The 19,821-nt window shown below is 53.5% G+C and overlaps 1 protein-coding gene across 4 annotated transcripts in view; it reads right to left on the bottom strand.

Annotated features, from left to right (window-relative positions):
- PPP2R2C (protein phosphatase 2, regulatory subunit B, gamma) overlaps positions 1-19,821 on the bottom strand; it is a 251,874-nt gene that overhangs the window by 57,354 nt on the left and 174,699 nt on the right. For 3 of the 4 annotated variants that reach the window (XM_011935418.1, XM_011935416.1, XM_011935419.1), the window contains 2 exons: positions 4,971-5,068; positions 2,389-2,554 (listed from right to left, as the gene is read on the bottom strand). In XM_011935418.1, coding sequence (XP_011790808.1) covers positions 2,389-2,554; positions 4,971-5,068 — 264 coding nt within the window. Of the gene's footprint in view, positions 1-2,388; positions 2,555-4,970; positions 5,069-5,738; positions 5,842-19,821 lie in introns of those variants that run through there. The other variant, XM_011935417.1, reaches the window with a different exon arrangement.

Genomic DNA, 19,821 nt, shown 5'->3' with positions numbered 1-19,821 from the left:
CACATAATTAACCAGACGGATGGAAGAGAAGATCCACTTTAGGAGGTCATGAGGCACCTCCCGGGGGAGGAGAAGGTTCTGCCAACAGACGGCTTTGGACCAGAACTGCAGCTCTGCCTCGAGGCCTCCAGCCTTTGGCCTCCCTGCAGATTTCAGACTGGCCAGCCTCCACGGTCACGTAAGCCACTTCCTTAAAATAAATCCCCCTTTCTCTTTCCCACTCTCATACCCTACTGATTCTTTTTCTCTGGAGGACGCTGACTAATACAGGAGTCGAAACAAATGGCACCATGTTGATGAGAAGGAACTGGGAAGAGAATTGGCATCAGTGAGGCATTTGGAAGGTACCCAAGGCCCTGCCATTAGGAAAGAGTGAAGCCGGGATTCAAAACCAGGCTGGGAAGCTTCGAGGGGAGGGGAGCGTAGGGAGTGCTGAAAGACGACCTTTTCTCCAGAGAGGCAGGAAGAAAGTGGCATGTCTTTTTTTTTTTTCTTTTCTTTTGAGACAGGGTCTCACTCAAATCACCCAGGCTGGAGTGCAGTGGCACCATCTTAGCTCACTGCAGCCTTGACTTTCCCGGTCTCAGATGATCCTTCCATCTCAGCCTCCTGAGTAGCTGGGACTACAGGCTCTCACCACCTCACCTGGCTAATATTTTTATTTTTTTGGAGAGATAAGAGTCTCGCCACATTGCCCAGGCTGGTCTCAAACTCCTGGGCTCAAGTAATCCACCCATCTCGGCCTCCCAAAGTGCTGAGATTACAGGTGTGAGCCACCGCACCAGCCTGACATGTCCCTCTTAAATATTTTTAAAAGGAACAGTTGCATGGGGCTTAGCACTCACCCGAGGCTCCTGTCCCCTGGGGCCTGCCCTTCGGGAGGACCTCTCATGCCCTGCTGACTCAGGTGACAGATTTGCTGGGCAGGGCCCCTTACGGGACACACACCCTGCCTTTGGGGTACCTGGTGGGAGAACACCATCAGAACAGCAGGTGCCCAGAGCAGGGGTGAGCCTGAGTTAAGAGGAGCCAAGGTATCACAGGAGGAATGCCTGGCTCAGCGGAGAGGTCAGAAAAGGCTGGCACCCAGCGAGGCTTATGGGATGAGGAGGGAGTTGGCCAGGTGCAGGGTGAGGACAGCCTTCAGGCACAGGTGGGCTGGCAGGAACTGAGCCTAGTCAGGTTCAGGAAAGCATCGGAGGCCCCACTGAGGAGCTTGGACGTCCTCGGGGAAGGCGTGGGGACAGCACTTCGCAGCCTGGCTGGTGCTTGTGCAGCAGTTACTATTCTCAGGGGGTTGAGGGGGCACCATTTCACAGACCCCAGAAGGGAGCTGTGTCCAGCCTGCTGAGGCTCAGGAAAGCAAGGCCACTGCCTAAGAGAGGCAGGGCAGGGACAGAATCCATGTGTGTCCTGGCTGGGCACAGTGTCTCATGCCTGTTATCCAAGTACTTTGGGAGGCTGAGGCAGGCAGACCCGCTGAGGTCAGGAGTTTGAGATCCACCTGGCCAACATATAGTGAAACTCCATCTCTACTAAAAAATACAAAAAGTAGTTGGGCATGGTGGTGGATGCCTGTAATCCCAGCTACTTGGGAGGCTGAGGCAGGATAATCGCTTGAACCCGAGAGGCAGAGGTTGCCGTGAGCAGAGATCATGCCACTCTACCCCAGCCTGGGTGACAGAGCGAGACTCTGTCTCTCAAAAAATAAAAAATAAAAAATAAGAAAAGAAAAGGAAAAAGAAAGAAAAGAATCCAGGTGTGTCCTACCCGACCCCAGGCTGCCTGGGTCAGCAGGAGGCCCAGGTGAAGGAGAATGGGTGGGGGGCATCAGTAGGGGACCCAGGCCCACAGTGAGCCAAGCAGGACACCCCTTGCCGCTTCCTCAGAGTGGAGCCTGGGAAGCAGGCATCGAGCCAGTCCCCAGGGCCTGAGGGGTACATGCTCCTCCCTGAGGCAGGAGGATTAAGAGGCCAGCCAGGGTCCTACACCAAGGCTGCTCCCACTGCCCCGCAAGGCCATGGTGACAGCCCCAGTTTGGGGGTCTGGATTCGGCATGGGGAGGAGGGGTTTGCTTTGTGTCAAGTGTCCTCTGCATCTGCGACCTGCATCCTTGTCCATCACACTCCCTCACCCCAAAGCAAAAGCCTATAAAAATGGCCCAGACGGCTCTTTTCACAGTGGGGGCAGCCCCGTGTCCAGCCATGGGGAGCGTCTGAGGGGGTCTGGCATCCTCACTCATGGGATTTACATGCTGCTCAAAATATTATTTTCTAGAAGTTCTGAAGACACAGAAAAATGCTCACAATATAAGCGAAATACAAACCAGCATTTGGTAGAAACATCTACAGCCCATGCCCCTGCATGCGAGGCCGGGCGGCGCCTCACCGTTGGTGGACAGGAGCGAGTGGGCGGCGTTCTGCTGCGGGAGCCACTTGATCTTGTTGATCTTCTCCTCTATCTCCAGGCTCTTGAGATAGTCAAACTCCGGCTCGTGGCTCTGGAAAGTGCTGTAGACGTCGTACTCGCCCTGGCTGTGGGGAGCATTTTTACTCTGCAGAGAAACCCAGAGAAGGGGCCTGAGCACCGTGACCTGCAGGGCGATGGCTAGGACCTCCGGGGACCCAGCAGGGCCAGCCGTGGGACCAGGCGCCCAGCCGTGCCAGGGATCCAATTTGAGGGTCAAATGAAACTCTCTGCAGTTTAAGCGGCCCATGACTCGCAGTGTGCCAGGGACAAGCCCTGCTCCTGCGTGATCCCACGAGCACGCACACCCGAGCCAGCTCACTTGCTAATGCGAATGTTCCCCGGCACCTGCTGCATGCTGGACACCCCCGCTAAGTCTTCCCCGCACCATTGCATTCTACCCTCCAGGCCTCCTCTGCTTGAGCACCATGACTCTCCCCATTTCACAGACCAGCAAACAGAGACTCAGAGGGGAAGTGACTTCCCAGAGCCATGAGGCCACTCACCGGCCAGCACCCCTCTGCTGAGGCCTGCCTGACGCCAAGGCCGAGGCTCTGGCCACCCTCGTGTCTCGGGCCCTGACCTGCTCCTGGATTCCACGTGTCCAACTCAGGCCTGACTTGAGGAATAAATGAATTTAGGAGCAGACTTTAACATTGGGACAGAATGTCTGGCAATGTCAGACCTGGATTAGAATCTGTCCCCAGCTTTCCTCAGCAGTGCTCGGCCTGGTTTAGGGAACAGAGCTCTTTCTAATAAAGACCCCTTCACCATGGGGCTCCCAAAACAGTCAGGTGATGAGTCCACTGTGTGTACCAGGGACCATGTTCCCAGGAGAGAGTTCAAGTTCATATGACAACATGAAACCCCAACCAGCCCAGAACGATTTCAAGACTTCCTGGTAATTTTTTTTTTAAGTCTCTATTTTTATATTTCTGTCCCTGTCTTGCTTTTGAAAAGCTTCAAAGTTCTCCAATATCTTTGCCTCCAATTCACTTCACTTCCCATGAGCACTCGTTATGACAAAGGTCAGTAGGACCAGAAGGAAGAAAACACTAATGGAGAAAAATTCAAAATGGAGAAAATCTCACCAACCAATCGAATCTCTCTGCAGCTTGGCAAAAAGAAGGCTGAGCTTCGCAGTGCCTGGTGGGACACCTGATGCAGCTGGTGAAGCCCACAGGTGCTGGCAGAGTGCTGTGTTTGAGGAACTGATTTGCAGCTAGGATGTGCCCCCTGTAAACTATTTTAACCCTCTGCACTCCGGGCTTCTCATCTGTAAAATGAGGGGAATAGCCGCACTGCACTGCACCCATAGGGTCACCGTGAGGAGGGTTATGTAAGCCACCAAGATGAAGTCAGATTCAGGGAGCCTCAGCCCATGGGCCATGCTCAGGAGTGAATGGAGGGAGAGATGATTCTGCAGGTCCTCTTTTCGCCCCCGCTTCCTCCCCTCCCTCCTACCTCCCCTTCTCCACCTCCTCTTCTCCTCCTCCCCTCCCCCTCCTCTCCTGCTCCATCTCCTCCTCCCTCCTCCTTGGTTTCCTGGATGTCTTCTGCAGCTAATTCCAGGCACAGTCCATGTTTGCTGGGGGGGACGCCCCTCTCTGAGGCTGGGTGGTGTGTGATGTTGCTGGCCACTGTCCTGGCGTCGGGCGGCCGGGCTTCCATCCCTGGTCTGCTGTTTGCTAGCTGGGTGGCTTCTGTGAGTTTCCGCATCTGTCACAGGAGTGTGGATCTGACCCTCGGAGGTGAGCAGCGCAGAGTAAACGAGAAGCAACTCCAGAATACTTTGCAAGTGTTCTCAGTAAATGGGCTTTCGTCCCGAGGCTCTTTCAGTGTTCCAGAAACGTGGTCCTGGGCAGGTTGTCCAGGCCACTGTTGTCTTACCGAGAGTTCTGCTAGACAACAAGCCTCCGGGGGTGGGGGTGAGGACAGGGGTGAGGACAAGGGCCCCGGCCTGAGCAAAAACCACCTAGCCCAGCCTGAGGGCTGTGACAGCTGGGCGAGAGTGAGTCCTCCCGCTCCCCAGTCTGGCCAGGACAACGCAGGTCACCCAGGCAGAGGAAGGTTTCACTGAAGGCACGAGCTGGGGCAGCAGCTGGCTGTGCCGCATCCTGACCATTCGTCCGGGGTCTAGGACAGAGCGTGGGACGCAGGGAGCTCTCCGCAAACATCGGCTGAGGGCAGGGGGCTCAGATCCCGGCTTTGCCAGCCCACCAGGTGCACTCCCCCCACCACCGCCCGCCACTCCCCCTTCGGCATTCCAGAGCATCCCATTCCCACCCCTGGAATCCATGCCCCTGGGAGATGCGATCCAGGCAGGGCGCCCCACACCTCCTGTCAGTTAAAAGCCCTCCTTTGGGTTGGAGTATAGTCCCCTACCACCTCTCGCCACACCACCTCTTATCCCCCTTATCCTTGTCCGCCTCCCACCATGCCCACCTCCCACCTGACTCTGCTCCCCACTCCTCCCACCTCCCACCAGACCCAGGGCTTCGCACCTCTGGTTCCCGCTGGAAGATGACGACCCGGCCGCCCTTGTCACCTGTGGCCAGCAGCTCTCCCGTGTGGTTGAACTCAACGGTAGAGATGATGTCAGCTGGGAGGGAAACAGCAAGACAGGAAGGGGTGGCTGTCAGAGCCCGCCTCTCCCGGGTGCTCAACAGTACCACAGAAATAGCGAGCTCCCCGCTCCCAGAAGCCCCACAGCCCTGGGCAGGAGGCAGCAGGGAGCCCGAGGGAGAAGGAGCATTGGCGAAGGGCCACTAACCTGTCCCCTCCTGCCCTCTTCTTCCCACTACACTGGCTGCAGGGCAGAGATCTCAGGACTTGGCACAGGCCTGGGGCGACCACAGTGGCTGGCAGACTTTATAGTAACTGGACACTCATGGTAGTATCTGAAACCACCTGGATGTGGCCTCTTCCTCCTGTCTTGAACCCCCAACCCCCACCCCTGCCACCCAGGCCCGCGTGTTCCAGCAACCTGGGTCAGGGAAGCCCTTCCCAATATCTCCGTAGACAAGCAAGGCAACCCTCTGCTAGGGGCCCACTCGAGGCTTCCCACACAGTAGGATGGAGGTGAATTACCCCCTCTCCTTCAGACTCCTGCTCTGTGGCCCCACCTCCAGGCAGGCCTCCGGGATCGCTCTCAAATCTGTGCTCACAGAAGCGGAGCTCAGCCCTGCCTGCCCTAACCCTCCTTGCACTTCATCCCAACCGTGTTTCTTCAGGTCGCTCAAGAACCTTTCCTTACGGAGTCACCCCCATACCTGGAGTCTTCAATGCCCAGGGCTGGCCTTCCTGGATGGGCAAGTGTTTGGAGAAAAATGACAGCCCCATCTCCAGGCCCCACGTTTTGCATGTGGGAACTAGGGGAACACCCCTTCCGTCACCAACATTCTCAGGTTCTAAGAGTCACAGAGATGAGTGGCCTGCACATTCTGGGTGGCCAGCCCTGGGAGTGGGGGAGAGCAGGGGAGGACAGGGCCCTGGCCTAGAAGAGGAACCCCCGCTGGGTGACAGCTCACCGGCCTGAAGCCTGAGGCCTGCTCCACCACCAAGTTTGCCTGCAGCCCCAAGATGATTCTGACTTTTCATTTGAAGTCATTCCTAATATTTGAAAAGTAGAAGATTTCCTATAAAAATCCACATTTCCAGTATGTCTTGGAAGATGGAAAGTTCTAGAACACCATCCCCATAGGCCCAAGCAGCAATAGCTAGTAGGAGCCCCAGATAGCCCACTGCTGTGAATGGGACCTCTGTCGTTCTTTGCTCTCCTGGCCTGGACTCTGTAGGCTCCAAAATCTCTGCTACCACCTTTAGCAAAATGGATCTACTTTCAAACAAGCCACAGATCTGACCACTGCTCCCTGCAGCCACAGAGAGGATGCTCCACAGGGCTCTCTGTCCTAGCCTCTGTTCTCCTTATGGCAGCCAACCTGATGGCCGAACTCCTGAGCCAGGACATCCCTGTGTCCCTCTCCTCAAAACCCTTCATGTATCCCCGTAACTGAATTCTGATCTCTCCTCGACCTCACCCTCTGCAGCTTCCCCAGTCTCAGGTGATGACAGCTCTCTCGTTCACTTGCTCGGGCCCAAGTCTTGGAGTTGCGCACGCTCTCTCTCTCTCTCTCTCTCTCTCTCACACACACACACACACACACACACACACACACACACACACACACACACACACACACCCTACATCCAATCCTGCCTGCTCAGCCTTCACAGCATATCAGGCTGCCAGCCGCTCTCCCACCTCTCACTGGATGACTGCCACAGCTTTCTCCCTGGCCTGGCTATGACGTAGCCTCAACAGACTGGCAGGAGAGAGGCGGGTAACACCCAGGACTGATCCTGGCACTCCCCTGCTCAAAACCCTCCAGCAGCTCCCATTGTATACTCAGAGAAACGCACTGAGTGTTCTGAAAGCAGCACCCACCCCCGCGGCCCAGGTGGGCCACAGCCGGAGCCAAATCTTCACCCCTCCCACCGTGGGCCAGGTAACCTGTTCTCTGCCCCCCACCTTGATTCTGGGCTTGTCCCTGTGTTTTGCTTTGGCCTGCAGAATGGCAATTCGACAAGCCGCAAACAGAGATGCAAAGGGGCTTAGGTACTGGGGGGGTTGCCATCCGCGCCTCTGGCAGTGCCAGGAGCAGGACCTGCGCAGGCTGGCCGACTGGTCCCTGAGGTGGGGGAGGAAGAGCGGGTGCAGCAGAAGCCCCCCTACCCCTGGCCAAGCCTGCCTCCAGCAGGGCCCCGCTGACCCACAGAACTGGGCAAGCCCAGCCAAGCCCAGACCACAGAATTGCAGATGCAAGATGATGAAAATGTTTACTGTTGTATGCACGGGGTCTCGTGTTTTTAACTCAGCAGAAGGTACCTCCTCCCCTTCCCCAGCCTCATCTACTGCTCTTCACCTGCTTATTCCCCTCCAAATGCCAGGCTGCTTGCCCTTTCCCAAAAGTCCTGGCCACCTTCTGTCCCAAGAGCTGCTCCCTTGGCCTGTAGTGGCTTTCCTGTGGGCACCAGCACAGCTCCTTCCTGTTCTTCCAGTTCTGCCCGACTGCTGCCTTCCTGGTGAGCACAGCTTGGACCACCTTGCTGAAATTGCTGTCTGCACCCCAGCGCCCTCATCCAGGACACCCTGACCATCCCTGCCCCAACCTAATCTGATGTTTTTCCTTCTATAAAGGCTTTTATCATCGGTTGGCTGTCTTCCTGGCCAGAACGTCAACTCCACGAGGACAGGAGTCTCAGGCTTAATTCACGGCTTCAAATGGTGCCTGTACGCAGTAGCCACGCCAGAGATATCTATCCAAGAAATGCCTTTTCTTTTTCCAGTCCAGGCCTTTTAGGACAGCTCCTGGCCTGCACTGGCCTTCTGAGCCATGAGTCAATGCCAGCTTTGAGGCAACAGAAAACAGTGAGAGAGGTTGGTTAGAAGTGGGATGACGGGCTGGATATATCCCTCCATCCATTAAGACAGATGCACATGTCATTAAACTTAAAAAGACAAGACAAGAAAAGCAGCTCTGTGGGAACATGGAAACGCCCACCGGGCATGGAGTCAGGAACAGGGTCAGGTGTGCTGACCCCAGCTGTGCTGGCTAGGGTCCCCATGGGGCACTCGTTCTTGCTATTTCATATTAAAACCCCCTGAGGGGGAAGGAATGGGACATAAAATTGAGCATAAAATGCTAGTAATGATCTACATCAATGATCATAACTATGTGAAATAAGGAAAGAAACTGTGTAGGGGGGAAAAAGCTGCAAGAGAATTCCCCAAAATGTGAACAGAGGTAGCTTTAGGGTAGCTGGAATGAAATAATATTTCCTCCTCTTTCAGCTTGTCCATGTGTTCTAGATTTTCTGTAATGAAGTTACATCGTTTTAAAATAGCTATATTGAGGTACAACCAATGTACAAAAAACTACACATACATAACGTATATAATTTGATGAGGGTGGGCATACACATAGTGTATATTATTTTTATGATGGGAACATAACCATGCTATTAAATTAAAATGCCAATAGAACTATTGCTATCCAAAGCAAATGCGGTCCACAAATGCTGGGTGGTTGCCAAGCAACACACACTAATGTCTGTGGGCAATTTACAATTTATTTGTCATTTTCATATCTGCCACCTCCTTTAACCTCACGCCAGCCCCTGCAGGAGTCACTACTGTGATTTCCATTTGGCAGCAGAGGAGATAGAGGTTCCCTCCACGAGAGACGACGCCATGAGCTCTTTGCAGACAGAAGTGCTGTTTGGAGTCTTGGCTCCAGTCTCAGCTGTGTGGTCTTGGGTAAGCCACACAACTTCTCTGAGCCTTGGTTTCATTATCTGTAGTGTGCTTATGGTGGAGCCTTCCCAGGATTAGAGGTTCAAGTGAGACAAGGAGGTAAGAGGGTGAGGGAGGAAGAGAAGACAAGGACTCCGGGAATGAATCACCAAAATGTATAGGACAGAAGCTAAAGCTCCTGGTCACCTGTGCTCTTGGCTGCCACAGAATTGACAACCACAAGCTCTGCAATGTGGCGATGGATCTGGGCCCCAACCTCACTGTGGATGGTCCCGCCTACCAGTCCCACCAGTTGCCCCCTGCAAACATCTACAGAACTACCACCAGACCTCAGACCCCCTCTTGCCCAGGCCAGGGCATCGCTTCCTCCGGCCCATGAAGGAGCTAGTGGATGTTTAACATCTACTCATTTTTACAGGTAAATGTCTTCAGGATTTGCCTTAAGAAAAGTTGCCTCCCTTGAATGCCAGAAATTCTCATCAGTAAGGCCGTAAAATTCATTGTTTTGGCAGCCATCTCTGTGAAGAAAGTCCATCTTCTCATCTTGGATTATCTGACACATTTCCAGCTCCAATACCACCTCCTCCAGGAAGCCTTCCTGGACAGTCCCCTTTCCCCTGCCTCCCCAAGTTAAGTGGTCTCTCCTACAACTGCAGTCTTCTATTTTATTCATTTAGGAAGCCTTCCTGGACAGTCCCCTTTCCCCTGCCTCCCCAAGTTAAGTGGTCTCTCCTACAACTGCAGTCTTCTATTTTATTCATTTATTTTTTTGAGACAGATTCTCCCAGAGTCACTCCAGAGTCACCCAGGCTGGAGTACAGTGGCGGAATCTTGGTCCACTACAACCTCCACCTCCTGGGTTCAAGTGCCTCAGCCTCCCAAGTAGCTGGGATTACAGACACCTGCCACCATACCCGGCTAATTTTTGTATTTTTAGTAGAGATGGGGTTTCACCATGTTGGTCAGGGCTGGTCTCAAACTCCTGACCTCAAGTGATCTGCCCGCCTCAGCCTCCCGAAGTGCTGGGATTACAGGTGTGAGCCACCGCGCCTGACCTACAACTGCAGTGTTAAGGCTATTGTGTGCCCTTCACAGGGTACTGACACCTCCTGCATGGTGCTGTCTGTCTCCACGTTGTCTCCAGCCTTGACCAGAGGAAACAGCGCCACATTGTGGTTGACCACATTAACCCACATTTCTTAAGTGCTTACTGTCCGCCAGGCCCTGCTCTAAATGCTTCTGGTAATAGCCTAGTAGCCCTGGTGCGGCAATTATCTCACAATATAACTATAGACTATAAACCCTTGACAAATCAACAATAAAACGACGCTCTCTGAAGGCATCAGAGGGCAAGGCCTCAGCGGACGCTACAGGCGGTCAGCAATTGGGAGGAACAGCCGGCGTGAGCTTTCCTGGTTTCACGGTTTTCAGACTGAGGACAAGTCCCAGCCTGTGTCATAGGGCTGCCGGAACTCAGACGGAAAGCCAGTCTCACTGGCTTGACAGAGCAGAAAACAGAGTCTGAGACACTCGCAGCAGCTGGAAAAGTGCAGGAGTAAATCCTGAAATGAAGAGAGCCACCAAGACGGATCCCCAAATGGCACAGATAAACTCTGCCCACATCTCGGGCTGACCCCAAACCACACACACACAGGACAGACTTCCTGCAGCTGCAGCCCAGCCAGGGCTAAAAGCAGTGAACAGAGGCTCCTGCCACTGCCCACCACTCACCACTGCAGGTGGCTTACAGTTGCTTTCAGCCAAGTTAACTGCTTGCAAATACAAAGCAAAACAAAAATGCTCTTTGGGGAGAAGGAACAAAAATCTAGAGTTGCTCTTATGCTATCATTCACAAGACCCAGGATATCATCCAAAATTATATGAAGATATACAAAGAAATAGGAAAATCAGCCATATTTAATATAACAGCCAGTCAGTGGAAACTCACCTGAAATGCGCTGGCTACTGCGATTAGCAACTAGAGACTTTTAAAGTCACTAATAACTGTGTTAAAAGATGTCAAGAAAATTGGCTCATACTTAATGAAAAGAAAATAAATCTCAGTAAAGAAATATAAACAACTTAAAAAAGAACTAAATGAAAATCTGTAACTTAAAAATACCATGCCTGAGACAGAAAAAAATCACAGCTAAACAGAAATTGCTTAACAGAAAGTCTGAGAAAATAGAAGAGGTAGTGAACTTGAAGATGATCTCAACAGAAATTACCTAATCTGAAAAATAGGGAGAAAAAAATTTTTTTTAAAGAAAAAGACCCTCAAAGACCTGTTGGATAATATCAAAAGGTTCAACACACATGTGACTGGATTTGTAGAGGGAGGGGAGAGAGAATATACTAAAAAGAAGAGATGAAGAAATAATGACAGAAAAATTCCTCAATTTGGTAAAAGACATCAATTTACAAACTTAAGAAGCTTAACTAACTCCAAGCAGGATAAATACAAGGAAAATTACACCAAGATACATCCTGGTCAAACTGCAAACTACTGGGAACTGAAATAATGAGAAAATGTTAAAGCAGCTAGAATAAAAACAACATATTACATCCAGAGACACCGGGACTCAGAGACTGCTGACTTGTCAGCAGAAATAATGGCCCCAGAAGACTCTTTTAATGTGCTGTAAGAAAACTTTAAAACCTGGAAACCCAGAATTCTTAATTCAGTCGAAATATTCATCAAGAATGAAGGGCAGGCTGGGCACGGTGGCTCACACCTGTAATCCCAGCACTTTGGGAGTCCAAGCCGGGCGGATCATCTGAGGTCAGGAGTTCAAGACCAGCCTGGCCAACATGATGAAATCCCGTCTCTACTAAAAATACAAAAAAAATTAGCCGGGCATGGTGGCAGGTGCCTGTAATCCCAGCTACTTGGGAGGCTGAGGCAGGAGAATTGCTTGAACCTGAGAGGTGAAGGCTGCCGTGAGCCAAGATTGTACCATTGCACTCCAGCCTGGGTGACAGCAGTGAAACTGTGTCTCAAACAAAAAAAAAAAAAAAAAAAAAAAAAAAAAAAAAAGAGTGAAGGGCAAAATAAATAGACATTTCAGCTGAAGCTTTCCCAAGGACCGGCATTTTCATCTCAGAACAATCCCATCGACCAATTATCACTCTCTACTTACAGACAAGGAAACTTGGTCAAACTTGCCCACAGTCCCCTAAGTGGCAGGGTCTTTGCCATGTGCTCTTTTTGGCCGTCCCTGCCCCCACACTGCAGGGCCTGGAGCTGCCACTGACTACAGCCTCAAACTCGGGGCCCCAGATCAGCCACTGGGAGCAGTGTTCCAAGTCACTCTATGTGGGTGACAAGAAGCCCATGGAAATTCATGCTGTCCTTCCTCCCTGAGGTGCCCCCTCCCTTCCTGGACAGCTCTAGGGCAACCCCCAAAGGGAGAGATGCACAAGGACCGCCGGACAAGGAGGCCTCAGCCAGCCCCCTGGTGCTGGGCACAGCACGGGCCTACCAGTGGGTGCCCGGAGAGGTGAGAGGTGGTGTCCCTAGTGACCCGCCCAGTAACAGGTCCCTGCATGCCAGAGCCAGAGATGGGCAAAGATGGTATCGTGGGTTGAACTACTAACCCCTGGTATCTATGTTAAAATCCTAACCCCTGGTACCTATAAATGCGAACTTATTTGGAAATAGAGTCTTTGCAGATGATCAAGTTAAGGTGTGGTCATACTGGATTATGGTGAGCCCTAGATCTAAGGGCTGGGATCCTGATAAGAAGGCCATGTGAAGACACAGCACACACAGATACAGGGAGGAGGCCATGGGGAGACAGAGGCAGAGGCTGAAGGGACGCATCAAGAATCAAGGGCAGGCCAGGCATGGTGGCTCACAACTATAATCCCAGCATTTTGGGAGGCTGAGCCGTGCCTCCCAATGCCCGGAAATGCCAAGGATTGCCGGCTACCACTAGAAACCGGTGGGGATGCCTGGAACAGAGTCCTCCCCGGAGCTGTCAGAGAGAGCTCAGCCGTGCCAGCATCACGATTGCAGACTTCTGGCCTCCAGAACTGTGAGAGAGCAAATTTCGGTTGTTTTAAGCCACCCAGTTTGTAGCACTTTGTCACAGCTTCCCTAGGAAACTGACACAGAGCTGAAATGAGAGTGTGCGGGCTCCAGCCCCTGAGAACTGGGCTACCCCCAAGCCAGTGGCACTTGCTGGCTTTCTTCTCCATGTGCCTCCTGGGGGAGACTTCACGCTTGGATCTTACAGATGCCCCCTGCAGCTTTCATCAAGGCTGCGGTAATCCAGTCCCAGCCCCACAACTTACGAGCTGTGTGCCCTCACCCAAATCACTCACCCTCTCTGAGCCCTGACTGCCTCATGGATACAATGGGAATTGTCATCCCTGCCTGGCCATGGTTCTCCTAGGGTAAATGTGAAATTCATATGATTCTGTGGACTAGGACGTTCCCTGGAAACTCTGGTCGAGGCCTGCAGATAGATGAAGATGCTCGTGAGGGACTTCCTCCCCAGCATGTCAGGAGACTTGCTCCCCTCGTCCATCACCGTAAGTGCTGCTGACACCACTAATGATCCATCAGGGCTCAGGGCAGAGAGGGGGCCTTAGGCAAGCCCAGCTTAAGCCTTCTGATGAGGTTGTTGCATTTAATTAGCATTGTCAGAGGTATCAGGGCTGCTAAGGATGGAGGTGGGCGAGGATGGAGGTGGGCAAGGAAGGAGGGGTCCGCCTGCTGCTGAAGGGAAACGTCAGGGAGAGGAAGGGGCTCCTGCAGTCATCAACGACTGACCATGGGCTTGGGGAGAGGATTTACCCAGCAGCGGGCTGACACTGGGATAAGAAAATGGGGAGCCCCGACCCCACAGAGTCCAGGTCTAGCGGGGTGGCGTCGCGCCTTTGGTTATAATAGTAAACCTCTGGGCACTTCCTGGGAGCCGCGCCCCAGCTTTGGCACTTTACACCTATTACTGAATCTTTTTAATAACTCCAAGAAGTTGTTGTGTGCTGTTATCATCCCCATTGTGCAGACCAAGAAACTGAGGCACAGAGAAGACAACTTGCCAACAGCTGCTCAGTTAGTAAGGGCAGGGGAAAGATTGGATTCCAGTAGGCTGTCTCCTGAGTCCTTGAACTTGCCTCCCAGGCCGGGTTCTCCTCGTGGCATTTATGGGGTCAGAGGTGGGGGGCTGAGGAGTTGGTGAAGGAGAAAGCAGGGGCTGAGCACAGGCCCCACCCACGTCTGTGAAAGAAAGTCTCAAAAGGCCCAAAATGTTTCCTGCAGGTGGGAGACCTTAGCCTGAGACTCACAGCAAAAGGGTCTGGAGTTTGGGGTCTGATTCTGCCAGGGATGCAGCTTTTACCTCCACATACTTCCAGGGGACAGGGGAGAGCTGGCTTGGGACCACCTTAGGTCCTGAGTGCTGGCTGCCCGGAGGGGCATGGAGAACACAGCAGAGGCAGGCTGTGCCTGGGGGATTGAGCAAAGCCACAGGATGCTGCTGGCCACAGGACATACAGCAGGGGCTCCCTAGGTAAGGACTCTGCAGGAGATGACTCTACAGGAAACTTCCACACTGCCCCGTGAAGGACTCATGACAAGTATGAGCAGCTGTAATCACCTGCCAAGCGCACCCAGAGTGGGCACAGCCACCAGCAGGTAGAAGGCGGCCCGTCCCCAGGCTCCCTTCCTAGCCAAAGAGAGCTGCCTGAAAGGGGCTGCAGCCAGCTCCTTCCCCATGTCGCCCTCCAGCAGGGAGCATGCCGGGCGGCGGGAGCAGGCAGGGGAAGCGCCAAGTCTGAGCAGAATCAGACTGTTTCTGGGACTGGACATCACTGCTGAGTGAGAGACGGAAGCCTGCTGGGCTCTCCAAGGGTGATCAGAAAGACCAGGACCTCATCCCAGGCCAGGGAACGGAATATTCCTGATGGGATTTTGTGAGACGGGCCTGAGAGTCGCAGGGCCACCGAGGTCACAGGCCAGGCCTGCCCGTCAGCCCTCTGCACTCACCTCCTGGCCAGCTACCACCCGGGAACCGTGATCACCTGATTACTGAATTCCTCTCTCGCTGAAGAATCCCCACATTTCATCACCATCCCACCTTCCAGCGGGCCTGGTGAGAGGTTTCCTCCTGCAGCCTGAGCTTGGTAGAGGTGGGGCAGCTCCGAGGCCTGTGGTCAGAGGTTGGGTGGGAGAGTGGGGACGGTGTGGCCAGGGCAGATGGGCTCTGAGTTGTGCTTTGATCACTTGGCTGGAGGAGAATGTGAAGGGGCTGGTGGGAGCATTTTTGGGGGGTGTCAGGGAGTGTCTGTGTGGGGTGGGTGCCAGCTGCCACCTGCCCACTCATGTAACCTGGACACCCAGGACCCCAGGATCTGCCCGTCAGGGCTCTGCCACCCTGGCATCTGGCAGGACCCTGGGTCCCACCCTCACACACACCTTGGGGACAGTCCCTGTTCTACCTCATTGTGGCTGTGACCCTAGGCAAGCCACCTCCCCTCTCTGGACCTCCCCTTCCTCCCCCGTTGTGTAGAGGACACGAGCAGATGAAGGAGGAGGCTGAGACGAGCCCGATGGTCGGCACTGTGCAAGGAACTCACCCTTATTGCCACACTGAATCCTCTGCACACCCGCTGGGCCATGCCAGGCAAGTCCTGGACTTAATATCACCTCCCATGAGCTTGGTTTATAAAAAGAAAAGCACACCGTAACAGCAGACCTGGCGGATGATGAGTTATGTAAATATTTAAACTGGGCACAGTATTGATTTGTCTTAAAGGCCATGGAAAAAGGATTCCATGATCCCAGCCTCCACCCCAAGAGCGCCAGGTCAAACGGGATGCTGAAGCCTCCAAGTATGGTCCCAAGACATGCCTGTGACCGGTGGTCAGCCTGCCAGAGCCGAGGGCACCAGGAACGTGTGACCGACACAGTGACCCCTTGCGGGGAGGGGCAGCAGGGGAAGCCCTGGGTGGGGCCAGAGACCTGGAGCTGCCATGGCTATGCCCTTCGCATGCAGTGATCCCCTGGGACTGCCACTGTGTGGAAAGGGGGAAAGACCCACGTCTGAATCCCACCCTGACCAGCTGTGTGACCTTGGGCAAAGCGCTTCACCTCTCTGAGTCGATCTGTCCATCTGCGAGACAGACGTGGGAACACACACCCCCCGAGAGGCCAGGTTTACTGGCGCATCATCTAGCATGTGACTGACACGCAGGAAATACACTTAGTCATTCAATTATTCATTCAAAAGAATATTAATGAACGGCGAGTTCTTGTTTATCGGGTACAGAGTCTCTGGGATGATGAGAAAGTCCTGGAAATGGATGGTGGTGACAGGTGCACAGCAATGTGAATATACTTCATGACACTGAATTGCACGTTTAAAAACGGTTCGCATGGTAAATTCTATGTCATGTATATTCTACCACAATAGAAAATTTAATTAAAAAGCATTAACTGAGCACCTACTGTCCCATCAGCACTGTTGCATACACTGGAAATTCAGCAGCGCACACTCCCCAGAGAAAGCCCACTCTCTAATGGGAGAGACAGCCAATAAGCAAATTTTCATGTCTATAAATAACTCTTGGAGGGAGATATAAGGGCTAAGATGAAAATTACAGCATGGTAAATGGGATGGGAGAGGTGGGAGGGGCTGTTTTAGCTGGGGAGGCCAGGGAAGGCTTCCTGGAGGAGATGTATTTGAGCAGAGACCTGAAGGATGTGAGAGAGGGAGCCTCACAGATATCAGGTGACCAGCACGAGCAAAGGCCCTGAGGTAGGGTGAGTTTGATCTGTTGCAGGCCAGCAAGGAGGTTAGTGTGCATGTGAGAGGGATGGAGCAGGACATAGCTCAGAGAGGTGGGCCGGGCCGGGACCCTGCACCCAGCAGGCCGGGAGAGGCCTGGGGATTTTATTCTGTGTGAGCTGGGAAGCCACGATCTGACTTAGGTTCAATGACCACCCCATCCTTCTGTCTTTCTAGAATGGATGAGCTTTTTCAGGGGTGGGCGTAGACCCTTCTGTGCCCAGTCCATGTCTCACACATGGGTGACTCTCAGGCTTGTTAAGTAAGTGCCAGAGGAAGCAGACCCTCGCTGGGCAGGCAGGGGCTGACAGGAACCTCTCCTTCACCCCACCCCTCATCTGCCTTATATGGCTTCTCTCTCGGGGCCTCCCTCCAGGTCTATGAGTAGAGGCGTTGCATCACGATGATTTCGTCTTTTCTGTTTTAGCATTTCTAAAGTTGAGACACGATATACATAACATGAAATTCACCACTATAAAGTGTACACTTGATTGGATTCTAACAGATTCACAGAGTTCTACAACCATCACCACAGTCTAATGCCAGAACATTCCCACCTCCCCAAAAAGAAACCCAGAACATTCCCACCACCCAAAACAGAAACTCCACATCCGTCGGCAGCCATTCCCTATCCCCTCCTCTCCCCAGCCCCCGGAAATCACTGATCTACTTCCTGTCTCTATGGATTTTGCCTGCTGTGGATACTTTACATAAATAGAATCATACAGCACAGGGCCTTTGGGGTCTGCCTGGCTTCCTTCACTTAGCAGAATGTTTTCAAGGTTCATCCATGTTGTGACACAGATCAGTACATCATTCTTTTTCGAGGCCGAAATAATAATTCCATTTTAATCACGGTGTCTTTTAAGACTGGTCCCTTTCTCTTCCAGCAGAAACCCAGTCTCCAGAAGAGAGTGAGAAGGGAGTCATGAGCCTACGAATGCCCTCATGTCCCCGGCCCCCAGCCTGTGTCTGCACCCAGCTCTGCTACTGCAGGAGCCAGAGCCAGCATAGAATGCTACTGCCCCTCCCATGGGCAGTGCACAAGGGACAGGGATCGGCGAGGCCAGGGGCTGCGGCTGCCAGTTTCTCCCTGGCCAGGCCAGGCAGGGCCCGCCCGATGGAGTGTCTGCCAGCCTGGCTGGCACAGAGGCAGATGGGCTTGTGGGAGGGTGGATGGGGTAGCTGTGGATTTGTCTGTGGTCAGGAGGATCCAGTCAAGCTGCTGGGTTTGACTCTAGCCAGGCTGGACTGTGCTCGGAGCCAGGATGACACCCATTCTGACTTCAGTACGACCAACCCTCCATTGGACCCCCGTGGGCCTTCAAAGGTGAACAGGCAGCCGGAGGCAAGGCCAGCAGCTGGCCTTGGGACAGGGTCAAGGTGAGGGAGACCGAGAGAAGATCACATGCTTCCTGCCTTCTTTCTTGCAACACAGGCTCCAGAAAGCCCCACCCTGTCACCTGGGCTTCTCTACTAAAGACGAAGATTCCCAAGGCTCTGCTCAGACGGACAGGACTAGAATGGCTGGGGCCTGGAATCTGCATTCTGACAGGTTCTCCTGTGATGTGCCAAGGTTTGAGAACCACTGGTAAAGGGGTGACTGGTAAAGCACCTCAGTGGGGCTGCCTGATTCTCAGCCAGTTATAAACAGTCTCTGGGCCTCAGTTTCCTAATCTCTAAAATGGGTTTCATATTAGGGATTGGTGGTGAAGACTCAATGAGACAACAAAGACAGAAGAGTCTGGCACCAAGAAACTGCTAGAAATTGTTGCTATAATTATTGCTACTGTGTACCCAAAGCAAATCACAGAACTATGTGGGCACTGAAGGAAAGATTAATCAATGGCAGAGAGAGGGAAAGGGTTTGAGATGTGGTGAAGGGTTTGAGATGCGGTGAATTGCTGCTGGGGAACCTGGTTCGACTGTCTCCTGTCCTGCTTGTGTGAGTCGGAGAGTCATTTTACCTCTGAGTCTCAGTTTTCCCATTTGCAAAATGGCAATAAGAGCCACCCCTGCCGTAGGGCTCTGCAAACTGTGATGTGGTGTTCCCATCCCAGGATGGGGGGCATGGAAGCCTGACATTGATGCAGACCGATAGCTTGAGTCTGAGCCGGGCCAGATGGCCTGGACTGGCTTCTGTGCTCCCAGCACCTGGGGTCCCACAGGCCCTGTCCTCTCTGCTGGGGCTGCAGCCAGCTTTTTAGACCCCAGCCGGCAGGCGGGCGATGGGGGCCAAACTGGCCTGGTGACAAGAACACCTCTCAGGTCCCATCACATCAGCGTGTCCATGAGCCCCCTTCCCAGGCCTGTCTGCTCCAGGGCAGGGGTCAGACTCTAAGCTGCTTTGTCTCTGGCCATAATTCCCAGAGCTGGGTGCTGGGGTCACAGTTGGCAGAGCCAGCAGTCCCCCTCCACCCACCTCCCCTACCTCCGTCCTGGCCTGGCCATGGTCACCTCTTACCCGCGAGCCTACAGCTGCCTCCTCTCTGGGTTTCCTGTCTTCATCTTGACCCCATCCACCCAGTAGCCAGAAGGACTCTTCTAAAATGAAAACCTCATCTGGTGGCCTTCCCTGAAACCTTCCATGGCTCCCCACTGCCCTTTGAATAAAGGCCTCATCTGCCTGGCTCACCCTCTCGCTCCCCACTCCTAACACTGCCCTTTCCCCGTGGCCAGCCTGGGCATTGTTCATTTCCCCAAAGGAGGCCATTTATTTATCTGACAAGTCTCTGAGCCTCAGTTTCCTAATTAAGGACCTATTTAGTGCCAGAGCTTACGCCAGGCAATGGGAATTCGGAAATGGACCCCGTGGGCATGTCCTCCCAGACCAGGCCCTCCCAGACCAGTCTGACCAATGGGGGTTGGGTATGCAGCAAGGACCACCCGGTGTCCAGGGTAAGGCTGGTTTCCACCTCCCTTTCCTCCCTCCTTGTGGAGAGGCTCCGTGTCTCCGTCTCTGGAGGACAGTCTACCAGAGGGCGACAGTCCACCCCTGTGAAGGTGTGGGGTGGGGTGTGGGCAGAGGCGGGACCCCCCACAGCAGGGGCTGATCAGCAGGTCCAGCCTCTGTCATTGCCAGGGCTGCTGTGGTGTGCCAAGGGCACAGACCTGCCAGTCAGACAGAGTGGTCAGCTCTGGCTGTGCATGGCCCCATGACTGCTGGCAGCTCAGTCTCCAGAGGCTCGATCTCCTCCCCTGTGAAATGTGCAGGTCCTCCTGAGTGAGCTGCGGTTGCTCTCC

Source organism: Colobus angolensis, unplaced genomic scaffold (assembly GCF_000951035.1).
Source record: "Colobus angolensis palliatus isolate OR3802 unplaced genomic scaffold, Cang.pa_1.0 Scaffold143, whole genome shotgun sequence".
NCBI classification, from domain to species: domain Eukaryota; kingdom Metazoa; phylum Chordata; class Mammalia; order Primates; family Cercopithecidae; genus Colobus; species Colobus angolensis.
Note: the sequence above shows the minus strand (reverse complement) of the source record. Positions and strands in the feature narration are given on the sequence as shown.